The 14347-nt window shown below is 38.9% G+C and overlaps 1 protein-coding gene across 1 annotated transcript in view; it reads right to left on the bottom strand.

The window, feature by feature from the left end:
• Positions 1–14347, bottom strand: part of ADAD1 (adenosine deaminase domain containing 1) — a 98028-nt gene that overhangs the window by 82193 nt on the left and 1488 nt on the right. Inside the window, exons 3-12 of the mRNA XM_042812453.1 lie at positions 13328–13495; positions 12731–12799; positions 12112–12237; positions 10962–11085; positions 10589–10759; positions 9274–9500; positions 8310–8547; positions 7705–7837; positions 5924–6824; positions 633–699 (exon numbers count right to left, since the gene is read on the bottom strand). Coding sequence (XP_042668387.1) covers positions 6711–6824; positions 7705–7837; positions 8310–8547; positions 9274–9500; positions 10589–10759; positions 10962–11085; positions 12112–12237; positions 12731–12799; positions 13328–13495 — 1370 coding nt within the window. The 3' untranslated portion in view covers positions 633–699; positions 5924–6710. The remainder of the gene's footprint in view (positions 1–632; positions 700–5923; positions 6825–7704; positions 7838–8309; positions 8548–9273; positions 9501–10588; positions 10760–10961; positions 11086–12111; positions 12238–12730; positions 12800–13327; positions 13496–14347) is intronic.

Raw genomic sequence — 14347 nt, 5'->3', positions numbered from 1 at the left:
ACTCAAAGTGATCCTAAACCACCTGTCCTACTTAGCTACACAGTCTCATATACTTTCCTGTGGGACTATTTTTCTCCATGCTGCAAGAAAAAATACGTGGTTCTCACAAATCTCCAGAGACAACTGAAACAATTAAGCAGTTGAAATAATAAACATACAATTAACTTAAGTACCAACATCCCAGAACACTTACATAGCCAGTTCTTTCCAGCAATGACTGACATAAAATTGATAATTAATGTTTAAATCCAAGCAAACACATACTGCATTAAGTATTCAGAAAAATCTTTTTGTGGAACCTCGGAAATGTGCTTCAAATGAAGATGGAGTCAGTCACGTGACATTCTAAGATTTATGCAGAAGGAAACAACTAAGTAGAGCATCTTTTATAACCCCACAACCACCACTAAATGCTAGCGATGCACACTGTAATTGATGAAAGTAAGCCATACTCAACAGTTATCATTTTATCATTTAGTCTTTGATGTGTTTTGCTGGTGGGTGTGGTATAGAGTATTTCAAGTCATACTTAAAAACAGACTAACAATGGAAAACACAGCAGTTTTCTTGAATGCTGTGAAGAGAAAATAAGCCTAATGCTAGCTTTCTGCCAAAACTGAGAAAATACTCACAGTGTCGGTATCTGTTGCTCCACTTCTCTTCCCACAGTGAAGTGCTTTGCTCCCACCCACGATGACTCTGAAAAGCAAAATACTGTCAATCATCTTAGCCACAAAGAGATCAGCCCCACCCTCTTCTCAATCAGCTGCTTTCCAAGTGACAGCCTGTAGCAACAGTAAGACCTAAATACAGCCAGATTAGAAACCAGAAAATAACTGTTATAAATATATTTCTCCTTTGTCAGTATTTACAGAATGCTACATTTTTGTACACGCTTTCCTTTTCATGGGATAAAAAGCAGCAAGCTAAAAAAAAAAAAAAAGAAAAATTTAAAATAATCTCCTTTAAATCAAAGTGGAACAATAGTAAGCATTGAGCCTATAAGATGGCATAAAAAAGAGACTAGTGTTAAAAGCATCTGGGAATGCATGATCTGAACAGCAGTGACCGATTACTGCTTACTACCAGCTGCAGACAGACTTCAGTGTGCAGAATCTTGCTAGGCCACCTATACCTAAGTGACCACAGCAATTAATCCAAATAAGGCTGAGACTGCTAGCAGCGATACTAACCAGCACAGCCAAATCCAGAGTACACCCTGAACATCTGCTGGACACTCCATTATGTTTGTGTCAAAAAAAAACTTAGTGTGGGAAGCTGGGGAGTAAGTGAGGCTTGCCTGAAACCTGAATATTAGAAAGAGAACAGAAGCCAAGTTACAGTTCAATAGCAAATACACAAGTTTAAGTGATTTAAAATGAATTCTTTTACAGTTGTAAGAACATACTATGATATCATTGTAACTCATTGATAGTGATATATTTGTAGATTATCTCTAACTTGAGATTTTTCATTGGGTTACTTAATAAACTTCTAAACCTCTTAAATCTGTGGCATCTGAATCCTCTAATCTACAGCAAGAAGCAGCTCCCTGAACTAGCAGCTTCACACATAATGTGTGGATTGGCAGGCAAACACATTTCAGTACAACACTATGAAGGTTTATCTGTGTAGATGCCTAGCCTCTAGCAATCACAAAGAAGGTAGAGGTACAGTTCTTACTGGGTATAGGCCTGCTACTAAATAGGGTTTCCTTTATCATTTACTTTTACATGAGAAACCTCAACTTTAACAATTTGGTAGAACCAACTTTGGGATTAACCCATAGAGTCAGACACCAGAAAAGGAATAACCAATACCTCTTCTAAGTCCCTAAACAGTAAGTGCAAGGGAGTTAACAGTCCAGTACTTCAGAAACAAACAAAAAAAGGAGCATGAAGAGATTCTTATCCCATAATCCTAAGGAAGATGGAATCATCAACAATTTTAGGAACGAAACACATACAACATGAAACTATAAACAAGTTTTCATTGTTTTTTTGTCTGCACAAAAACTGCTTTGGAGTCAGGCAGCAGTTGAGAAGTGAAGGTTGCTTATAGTCTTGGAAAATGGCAGTTTTGGTAACTGGAGTTAGTTCTGGGGACTGTAACATCATTTCTGTACAGTAGCCATGCTCTGCTGTGGATTTCCAAAACTACATTTTCTGAGTGGCCTGACCCCTATCTAGCATTTCCACGTTCAAGTCACATTTTCAGAGAAGTATCTACTTCACTATAAAGATTGCTGAAACACACAGCTGGTTAAGGTAGCTGTAGAAGAAAAGCTGTGTTGCAAATGCTTGTACTCATGAGGCCTCCTAGATTCTTACTTTTATTGCGATATTTCATGACTGCAAATTTCCTAAAAAGTATATACAGCACAATAGTTTAGTTCAGTTGAAGAGGACGACAAAGATAACCTAGTCCAACTTCCTGACCTCTTTTGGGATAAGCAGAAACTTAAAGCCTATCACTGAAGGCACTGTTCAAACATTTCAATGCTGACAGGTATGGGGCAACTAACACCTCTCTGGGAAGTTCGTTCCTGAGTTTGATGACCCTCAAAATAAAGAAATGTTTCCTAATGTTCAGTCTGAACCTCGCCAGTGCATCCTGCCATTGGTACCCAGGAGCAAAGCCCAGCACCTCCCTCCATTTTCCCTCCTCAGAGAGCTGCAGAGAGCAGTGAGCTTGCTTCACAGCCTCCTCCAGAGCTGACAAACCCAGTATCCTCAGCCTCTCCTCATCGGACATGCTTTCAGTTTTGTTGCCATCCTCCAGATGCTTTCAGGGACCTTAACATCCTTTTAATATTATGGAACCTAGAACTGCACATAATATTCAAGGTGAGGCCACGTCAGTACTAAATACTGCAGGGGAATCACCTCTTTCAACTGATTATGCTGTGCTTAATGCACGTCACAACTCTGTCTCCTTGGCTGCCAGGACACACCGCTGGCTCATGGTGGCACCAGCATCCCCACACCCGCTCAGCTGAACTGCTCCAGCCACCTGTCTCCCATGTGAGCCCATGTCTGGCATTGCTCTATCCTAGGTGCAACACTTTGCTGCACATTCAAGCTCATCCATTCTCCAACCCACGGGTGTCCGACATTTTGGCTTGCCTGGGTCACAGTGAATGAAGAGCAATTATCTTGAGCCTCATATAAAATACTTAATGCAGTTCATGTATATAACTAACTTTTTTTTTTTTTTTTTTTAATTAAAACCATAACACTAGTGGGATAATTTGTCCTCATTTTTTGTGAAACTGCTGCATAAATGCCTGATTCAAGAGAAGTGGGTGCAATTATTAGTAACTTATCAAAGCTTTCATTAGTGATTTGTAAATGAAATTTTACTCTTCTTGTACTTCATCCTTGAAAACACTAGCTTACAAATGTACGTACTGTCAAAAAGCAACAACATGAATAAGATGGGACACCGAAACATGGGATATTTTTCTCTGGTAAGACAGATCCTATAAAAATCTGGCAAAGAGACATGATCTTGCAGTTGAACATTCAATTGCAACATTTGAAAATTTGCAGGTAATGCATTTACATCAACTGAAAATGGAGTTGCAAATATACAGGGAAAAAAAAAGCTATTTTTTTCAGTCACCTTGAAGCCTATTCTGAAATTCTTCTACCAAAATGGAAAGCATGGATGCATATTCTTCACTGTTCACAGGACTGTGTTTAGCCAGTATATTAAAATGCATTAAATTATTTGCCGTAACTTGAGTTAACAGCATGCTGTGCTCCCCCACCCTTGTGCTAATTTCAACCAAAACAGTACTAATAACACACCTGAGAGGGAAGTGTTCTCAGAGCCAGACCAGGCCTCAGTGGGGAAGAGCCACTGCCATGTCAGCACAGGGCAGACGGCGGGCTGTGGGTTGGACACACCTGATCTAGGGGATGGGACCCATTACTGGGATGAAGGACATGAGCATTTGAGGATTGCCCAGGACTTAATAACAGGATGCTTAGAAGGAAGAAGCAGAGGTGTTTAGCTGACCTGGAGAAGATGAGTGTGCAAAACTGAGAGATAAGGAGATATAAAGGACTGGTCATTTAAATAGCATGCTAGTCAGCACACCTGCCTGGTTTGGTCTTGTCCAATCCCATAAAATTCCTTGCTAACACATTCCTCTCTTCTGTCTGTATGTACACGTACAGGGCTCTAAGTGCTAATGTAGTCAAGAGTGCCACTGTGCACAGAGAGCAACTAACGCCATGATCACCAGCAATAAACAAACAGAATAATCTGATGAGTAGGCAAAGAGGCTTGGGAGCAAGAGGGTTCCGAGTGGGGCTCTAAGGGCAATTCTGGATATAAGAACACCACCACGGCTCTAGGGTCAAGAGCTATGGAGTATGGGAGTCTGAGTCAGCTGTATGATCGTGTATCTCTACAGGTGAGATCTCAGAGGGGCTAGGAAGTAGAGGCCTGGCCTTCGACTGCATGCATCAGCCCATACCAGAAACTGGCCCAGGGCTCTAGCCTCCGAGGCTTTTATTTCCAGGTTCAGAAACAACAGACAGCTACTGAGCAAACACGGTTCAGCCCAGTTGCTGGAGGACTCCACCTTGCACAGAGACACGTTCTAATCAGAAATCTCCGTTGTGCTGAGCCAGAGAGAGCAGCAGCTGAGCTCTTAACCACAGGGCAGTGGTGCTGCCTTCATAAGAGTACCCTCACCTGCTGGTCTTTAAGCTCTGGGACTGGCTATGGGGGTGTACCCACACGCTCTGCATGCATGTGCCTGACAGGAATGCCCCTTCAGCCTGATGCCAAGGGGAGCAACAGCAATCTTGCCTCTCAGGAGTTTGGACATATGCTTAGATATATCAGGACCTGTTTTCTCTTAACAGAAATAGTTCCAAAATATGCCACACTTTTCCAAGTGCTTTTGAAACTATGTAAGTAGGTGAGAAAAACTGTTAACAGCATATGCACCAATTTACTACCTGAATGCATTGCTCATTTACTCCTAATTCATTAACAAACAGTCTCAATTAAAAAAAAAAACAACTGAGTCCAGCTGTTGTAATCAAGTGATGCCTCAAGGATACAGCTATCATACACAGATTACCAGATCTCATTCACAAAAGAACTTCTCTCCTTGAAAAAACAGTTTCAGAGAAGTTTTAGTTTGCTATTCAATTAATAAAATGCCTCAAGTACACAAAGAAAATGAAGTTAATTGTTCATATTTAAGACTTCTAGCTTGATAGCATTAAACACCTCGGTCATGTCCCAAAGGTCTAAAACCATAAACAAAAACTGTCCAGAAGTACATAAAACACTAACAGACTGTCAAGAATATGTAAAATAGTTTTAGTATCATGAAAACAACAACTTTGCTGTAAGGTTGTCTGTAGTGAAGATTAAACTTGCTAGTTAAAAAAAAGCCATGCAAGGAAAAAACACTGTCAAATCTTGTTTTATAATCATCTTACAATAAGAAACAAAAAATTCAACTATTACTGATATACAGGAACTTGACATAACAGCTTCCCAAATTTGTATGAAATACAAAAATCAAGAAACACAAACAGCACAGAATCTAGCATCAATACACGAGTATTTCACAACACACAAAACAGTCTGAAAAAAACCCGATGATGGTTAACACCCAAACATTACCAAATTGTCACTGTAATATTATGGTAATTTACAAGGAAGCAATTTCCCTCTCAATAAGCAACACTTTTCAGACCATTCCATACAGAAACAATTTTGGAAGGATGAACAAGTACACCAATTAAGTACTCTGTGGGAGAAGGTGTCCAACAATCACATCTGACAGCTGTTAAGGGAGCTCCAAAAACTGAAGGAACCTCGTTACTGCTGACTTCTACATCATACTATTTTTATTTACAGTTTTGAAATCTTTATGATGATTTAAACTCACTGGTGAAGAGTGTCACAGCTCGTCACAAAACAGGTGAGTAACAGCTTGATAATTCAGTTTCACTTTTTGAAATACAAAGACCACAAACAGCACGTAGTGAATTACAAGCCACGTGATGAACCCATACTAAACAAAAATCGTATCTAACAGAAGACACCTCCAGCTAAAGCACAGACAGTCAATACTGCTTTCCAAAAGTAATACACAGGAACAATTATCTATTTATTACAGAAATCCTACTTTTACTGATTTCCCCCCAAAAAAGAGTTATGAAAAAGGCATACAAAAAGTTTGAGGCACAGTCAACTAGCAGGAACTTAAGCACATAAGTGACTCTGTATTGTAGGGAGGGAATGAGGTGATGCTGGAAGGCAAAACAAAACAGACATGCAACGCTGCTACATACTCCTACCTGTGAAAAAACTTCACTGTTACAGCCAGTTTAATAACTACAAGTAAGTTGGAAGCTCTACAACATGCAGATGCAGCGGGTGTCCAACCTTTTATCTTGCCTGGGCCACAGTGTGAAAAAAATCACCTCTCTTGTTGCATGTAAGATACATAACATAGTAAATGTAAGTAACAAAACTGCGTTTTTTATTAAACAAGAAAAAAAAAGTGGGCAACAAAATTATAAAACTAGCAGGTTGGACGCACATGCTCAACAATTTTCTCACCGCGAACATGAACCCAACAGTTAAATGCTTGACTAACAGCTAAAATTTCTACTACTTAGTATCTCATTTTACCAAAAGAAAACGGACTCCACACACAATCCATCTTGCAATCATTCAGTGAACTGTTCAATATGCGGAGACTTCACAATCCAGGATCCATAACCATGTTGCTCTAAGTAGCTGTGCAGCAACTTTTTAGCTTCCTGATACAAATTAGACTTGACCTGGAAGAGAAAAGGTAGGATCTTGAAAGATCTCAAGTATAATGATTACAGTAATCTGCATTCTTCAATGCTATCATATAATATGCATAAGAACAAGCCTTGCTGAAAGCAAAGCCTATAAATTTTACAGTTCTGTTCATTGCTGACAGGATGGAAAACGTCCTAGAATCAAAAAACATGCTATTTTTGTACATTCAGTCATTCACTGGAACGGGAGAACTCCTCTGTTAAATACAACATGCATGTTTTGTGACATCTCTTCAGACCCAATAATATCTTTAAGACAGAAAACAAGTCAATCCTATGTCAATCAATATGTCGCCCAATGCAACTCTAAGTATACATGAACATGCAGTCAATTCACAAGCCGGTCTGCTTTAAAGTAGTTTTTAAAAAATCTTTATTAGAAAAAAAACAGCACATGTGCAAAAAAAACACTTGCAGAATATTCTGAAAAGTAAAAAAAAAAAAAAAAAAAAAAAGCTTTCAAAAAGTTCAATATAATTTCCAATTCTCCCACAAAAATACTTCATGGTAGAAAAATTATCTATGTATGAATTGAATATAAAGCTGTGATTTAAAAAAAAAAAAAAAAGAATTTTCCTGCATGAAACTAGCCCTACTGTGAGAAAAATGTTTAGTCTTTAGCCAAAGTACAGAAGTTTTTAATAGGAAGCGTGTCAAGACTGATACAGTGGACTGATTTTACTTAAAAACAGCAATTTCAGAGATGCCCAGGTAAAAATTACAAGGTAATAATGGAATCCACCTGCTCATGCAAATCTAGAAAGCAATACAGAAAGTCACCGCAGCCAACTGAACTGGTTTTGAGAGCAGCCATCAAGAGACCTCCTTTATTTCTTCTCCCTTTGCAGCTTACCTTAGCTTCATGGTACGTAGCAACATGAAGCAGGTCAGTTCGTTTTGCTCGCCGAGCCAGGCATTTGAAACGACTCAGCATTGCTGCCTTACAAAGGCGGCTTGCCATGGAAGAGCCACTTTTAAATGGTGAACTATAGGTAAAATAACAAAGAGCACAGTAAATCTCAGTAAGAAATACACTACAGGTATATTGCCTTGATCATTACATGGTGGGTTTTTTTGCGCCAGTGCTTTGTGAATTTGATCACGTGATGTTGCTTCTGCTCTGAATGAGCAGAGTTGATACAAGTCAGCAGCTGAGAGAACTATAAAATAAGAAGACCAAGAACAGTTTTCAAACTGGAACTCATCTGAACTCTTTGGTAGTATTTTGAAAAGTAAAGCAATCACTAGAACATGTAATATTTTATTTCACATTTTGGTACGTCACTGAAAGATCTCTAAAACTGTGTCTAAATACAGGATGCATACATTTAGTACAAGAAAGAATCCCTCTCATTTGAATTATACTGTGGCCTTTACATGCAACTTAAAAGCTCAATATTCAAATGCACACAACAGGCTAAGCATTTTCAATGTAAGGAATAAAGAAAAAAATCTGACCTTTCAGTGACTTTTCCATTTAGCCCATCCACAACTTCCAGCTGCACATCTGACAACATCCAATTCAAACTGAGAGACCTCTGTTTCACATCCACTTGAATTGGTTGTACGGTGTTCACCAAGTAAGTAAACGATCTGTTGACCACGTAAAGCACTGGAAGCTTTGCTGTGAGCGCATCGTCAATACGTTGTCTTATAGCTATTTCTAACCCCTTCAAACTCCTGCAATTTCCATTTCCTAGTACAAACAAAGCCAGTCACGTGTAATTACATCAACAAACAAAAAATAAATCAATAAAACAGCCAAGAACCCATCTGTTTCCATTGGTCATTGGAACATTCATTTTTTCCCCAAAAGATTTCACTTGAAAAATCAGTTCCAGTATTTTTGTTTTGCAAAGCTTTTTTTCTCTTCTTTCAGAAGCGCCGTGATTTTCATTGGACATCTCCTTTCCAAAGTGGTAACCATTCTGTAACTTTTCACCAGGACACCATGAAAACAGAACTTCGATGTTCTAGATTAGTAAACAGCCCAGTGAATTTACACAACGTTTGTTCATACTGAAACATTTCTTACTCAAGAAAAGTTCTCAGGCTTTTACACCAGAAACTATCAAACTGCACATTTCCATTACACACTTTCACTGACTACTTAAATGAATTTACTTTGGTCTGTTGCTTCTCAAGGAACAGTCATAAAATATCTTCCAAATAAATACACTTTGGTCCTCAGCATCTTCAAGGAATATTCATATAATACATTACTCTTCTATTTAACATCATAGATTTATTACTATTTACTTTGAACAATGCTTAAGTGAACCTGAGAAGCTTTGTATCACTTCTTTTAAGTAAGTGCCCAAACTTCAGTTTTCATTCAGTTCACTATTTTAATTTCATTATAAAATATAATCAAACTTGAAGATGAAAACATGGAAAAAAGACTGAAGTTTATTAAGCTTACCTACAAGAATAGTGTTGATATACACTGGTTCAATGAAGTAACTCAGCAGCGCTCCCTGAACACCAACCACTTCCCATTTTGTTAACTTGTCACTAGCTGACATACTGATTACTCTCACAGTTTTAGAAGGACAAGAAAGAGAAAGATAAACTTTGCCTTCTATAGCAACATGGAGACACAGCTCTTCAGCAGCTTGGCAAGCAGTTACAGAATGTGGATTAAGACATCTAAAGTAAGACAGAAAAAGAAATCTCAGTGAGGAAGTACTCGAAAATTATTATAAAGTGCTGTTTCTCCACAAACAGCCAATCACTTCTAAATAAGTAACTTCCTTCTAAAAACCTATCCTTAAATTAACTCACTTGATACATAAGCCAATCTGCTGTATCAGAAGAAAGCATTTTCCAGAGTTTGTCTCTTTGACCAGACCAGACAAAAAGAGAAAAAAATAACACAGAATACGTGATCAATCAATCACTACAAAGTAGCTGGCAAACTGCATCCAGATTCATTAATTAGTACTTCTAAGAACAGGTTATGATACAGAAAAAGTTATACCTAAAATCTTCAGCAATTCTAGTGGGAGAAGCTCCCCCAGTCATCACAACTGGGTGTGAACTGGCTGCGACTTCCAGCCTGCAAATTGTTTTCTGAACACCAAAACACAGTATAGAAGAAGTGAGCTGTCTTGCACGTATGAAGAAGTTTGACTGTGTAAGTTTGAAGGAGGTAAACCACCATACTAGTGCTAGAGACAACAAAATAATACTGCTCAGAACAACTCTGTTAAGTCATTGACTGCTTCAGTTAAATCTCAAAACTATTAAAATTTCAAGAATGTAACAAAAGTTAGAAAGAATGGAGGCAAGCACAGGAGTCTATGTGCCTCATCAAGAGTGCTCATTACCCCTTCCCACCCCCCCACAAAGCAGAACAACTTTGTGCACTTCCCATAGCATACACAATTCAAGACTACAGCCTAGCCCTGTGGTGCAAAGGACGACATTAAGCCACCACATTTGCTTTCTCAATGTGGAAATTAACACCATCTCAGAGTAGAGGTCAATAGACAATCAGATAATCTGTAATAAAGTAACAATCTGAAATCACAACCTACATACAAGTTTTGTGTACCAACACGTTATGCTTACCACAACCACTTTGTACACTAACGCTTCCAAAACACGAAAAAATTCAGCAGAGGCTTCCCCACTATTTGTAAACATGTAACAATGAGTATTTTTCACACTCATGGTGGTCACTGAAACTAATCAACTTTCCATTACAATACCTCTGAGAATACCTGGGTACTTACAACTGTGTTTTTATCTGAGCAGATCCTTTTGGCAGCTGATTCATATAGAGATAGATATTTATATTCCGCTTTAGGGTAAGCAGCTTCGAGTCAGGTGCTGTGCAAAACAGGGATTGCTCTCTGTGTGCTGGATTTTCATTATAGAACAGCAAAAGATGTCGATAAAAATATCTAAAATGAAGCGGTGACAACAGGCATGAGAGATACTAAATTGTTTAAAAATACGTGACCATTCACATTTCATTTACATTGACTCAAAAATAATCTCAAAGGGACACACTAAATAAATGCAAATGTACTTGTATTTACTCTCAGAGAAGTAAAACTAAGAACTGGCTACAAAAGTAGTGGTAACGTGTACACAGAATCTCACCGAAGAAGAGAACGTCGTGCAGTAACGATGGCATGGCTGTCGTGCACCACTCTTCCCTCAGGTGAATAATCATTGCTGTAATTACAGTCTCCTGTTCCTAGAGCTACGACTTTATGCTCTCCACCTAAAAAGAAAACGTAACATGCAATAAAACACAATGGTCAGTCAGTCAAAACACAAAGTTAAACTAAACAGTAAGTACTACCTAGGGATGCTACCTAGGGATAGGAAGGCCCTACAGAATGATCTGGACAGGCTGGACTGCTGAGCTGTGTCAAATGGGATGAAGATCAACAAGACCAAGTGCTGGCCTGCACTTTGGCCAAAACAACTCCAGGCAACGCTACAGGCGTGGGGCAGGGCAGTAGGAAGACTGTGTAGAGGAAATGGACCTGGGGGTGTTGGTCAATGCTCGGCTGAACACAAGCTAGCAGTGTGCCCAGCTGGCCAATGGCATCCTGGCTTGTATTAGAGCATGGCCAGCAGAAGCAGGGAGGTGATCATCCCTCTGTACTCAGCACTGATGAGGCCACACCTTGAATACCGTGTTCAGTTTTGGGCCCGTTACAACAAGAAAGATACTGAAGCCCTGGAGTGTGTCCAGAGAAGGGCAACAAAGATGGTGAGAGGTCTGGAGCACAACTTTTAAAAGGAGCAGCTGAAGGAGCTGGGATTATTTAGACTGGAGAACAGGAGGCTCAGGGGTGACTTTATAGCTCTCTACAACTGCCTGAATGAAGGTTTTGGCAAGATGGGTGTTGGATGTTAGGAAATACGTCTCTGAGAGAGTCATCAATCTCTGGCACAGTCTGCCCAGGGAGGTGGTGGAATCACCATCCCCAGGGGCTTCAAGAAACATTTTGATGTTGTACTGAGGGACAAGGTTTAGTGGGAAATACTGGTGGTGATGGTCAGTCAGATTGGATGATCTTAGAGACCTTTTCCAACCTTTGAGATTTTAGTCCAATTCCTCTTTAAGACAGCATATTGAAACACACTGAATATTTATGATGAAGCCACCAATAAAGAGTATGACAAAGAAGAGCAGCTACTGCTTATATGCAAGATCAGAAACACATTGAATCAAGGCTCCTAGGGAACACAGGCTAGACTGCTCAAGCCCCAGAATCCCATATCAAAACTGACTTGCCTTTCTCAATGATGAAGGCAGCCAGTGAACTGCCACAGCTTTGGTACTCAGGATTTTCAGCAGTCAGGCTATTAAACACTCCTTCAACTGTCTGCGAAAATTTCTGATATATATGGTGTCGTCCTTCTAAACAGAACAATAAAAGCCAGCAAGACACAAATGTGCAGAGGGAAAAACAGACAGAATCAAGCACTGAGCAGATAATAAATTTACAGACATGGTAAAAGCACTAGCACCACTTGTGCCTCTGACAATTACAAGGATGGATGTGAATAAACAAGAATACTGCTAACACTTCATGGCTTTACTATTCAAGGTAAAGTAGGAACACAGACCAAGTTTATCAGACACGATAGTTCAAAGAAGGACAGCAAGGCTTTATCTATTCCTATCTCTGATTCAAGATTTTAGTTGAAGAAATTCACTTGAGTTGTGTCTGTCAGCATTCATCCATGTGCTACTTAAGTGACCAATTCTTCCAGCATTCTTTGAAGACAACACATATAAAATAATAGAACCTTCATACAGATCACAAAGCGTTTTAAAAGAAGCATTAAACAAAAATAAAGTATTTTCTTTATAGATTCAGATCACACAGCTAAACAAGATTACTCCTTACCAAAACTGATCCTTGAAACATCAATAGAGCTTGCTGGAGTTTCAGGCTCAACCAGAATACGGGGAGGACCTGAGGATTCAAGACAACCTCCAATAGGTGTCAACAATACAAATTTCAAAACACCCATCAAACACTATTTTCAACACATTTAACCTTCTAATTCTTTAAGAATTAGAGATTTTTTTCTGGAGTCCCTATAAGAATAGTTATTTAAGCAACAATCCTTAAATAAAGGTAAACATTATGGTAACTTCATTCTTTTGCAAGTAGTAACACAAAGCCAAGGACATAATTATAAAAATTCAAACATACTCAGAACAACTTGATACTGCTGCAATCTAGCAATTAGTAAATCAAGTGCAACAGATAAATTAATTCCTTCTGCAGTTCTCCATTCTGAGCCAAAAAACTGTTGCAACTCATAGTACAGAGGAGACAAAGAATTTCAAAACTAAACAACAAATAACTTCCAAAAGGACTCAAAACTGACAGAGGTTGTAACACCAAAGCATTTCACAAAGCTACACAGGGATTTTAGGTAGAAAAGCTCTAAGCAAATCTTTTGAAGTTCTGCTCAGGTACTGCTTGAATATTTACTTGACTTTCCAGAAGCTGGTGCCACCATATACTCCAACTTCAGTAGCTCATCAAGAGCCAATTTAGCTGCATTCTGCTTAGACTCCTTCTTGCTTCTTCCTAATCCAGTCTTGTAGTAAACACCATCCAACACAGCACTAATGCCAAAATAAGGACTTATGGCGTGTCCTTTTAAGGAGAAAAAGAGAATCACGATTAGTAACACTAAAGAACATATTCTTTTCCATAGCTTTATGCACTTAGATTGACTTCAAGCATCACTACAAGATGAAAAGATGATTGTAACAAAATACCTTTCACCTCCACAAGTATCCTGACAGTTTTCATTCGCTGAACTTCTCATAAAGCTCTCTTCCAGCTCTAACAAGTATTAACAGAACACCACGTTTTCCGAACTGCCTGGCAAAACCACCACACCAGTTCCAAGTGTCAGCAGGCATGGCAAGCAACCCATCATCATCAGCTGGTCAAACAACGACTGACAGGGGCAACAAAGGCCCTCTTTAATTAAAGCAAGGCAACCTGTGACAGAACTATGCCCAGCAAGGGAAGAAACTGAATGCAACCCAGTAAGTTTATTAATTATTTGCATTTCAGAGAAGACATGCATTTAAAAGAAGTAATCTTATGCCTACAGAGAGCAAGATAAAATAGCTTAATAATAATAATAATAAGGGAGCAGATCGGAATACATTTACAGAGCAGAGCCTTCAATCTCTCCAATGGCTAACTTTTCCGTACTGATGAGGTACCTTGTAAAGTCAGCCTGAATTCACAGAAAATTTTGACTATGGCAACTGTGAGAAACCTCTGTAACAGCAGTAAAGACTGGGAGAAAAGAGCTTATCCCTATCCAGACCTCTCTCCTGTCACCTTTCTGAAGATTTGAGAACAAGAAAAACAAAGAAGAGTTGGGACAAAAATCCCAGAAATAGATGCACGTTAAGTAATATTCATCTTAAGCAATATTAAAATAATGAGGAAAAAGCCCTATGTAATGTAACAAAGCGGCATATCTAC

This window comes from Centrocercus urophasianus, unplaced genomic scaffold, assembly GCF_019232065.1.
Source record: "Centrocercus urophasianus isolate 14NV4802_14NV808 unplaced genomic scaffold, USGS_Curo_1.0 seq_13, whole genome shotgun sequence".
Classification (NCBI taxonomy): Eukaryota; Metazoa; Chordata; class Aves; order Galliformes; family Phasianidae; genus Centrocercus; species Centrocercus urophasianus.
Note: the sequence above shows the minus strand (reverse complement) of the source record. Positions and strands in the feature narration are given on the sequence as shown.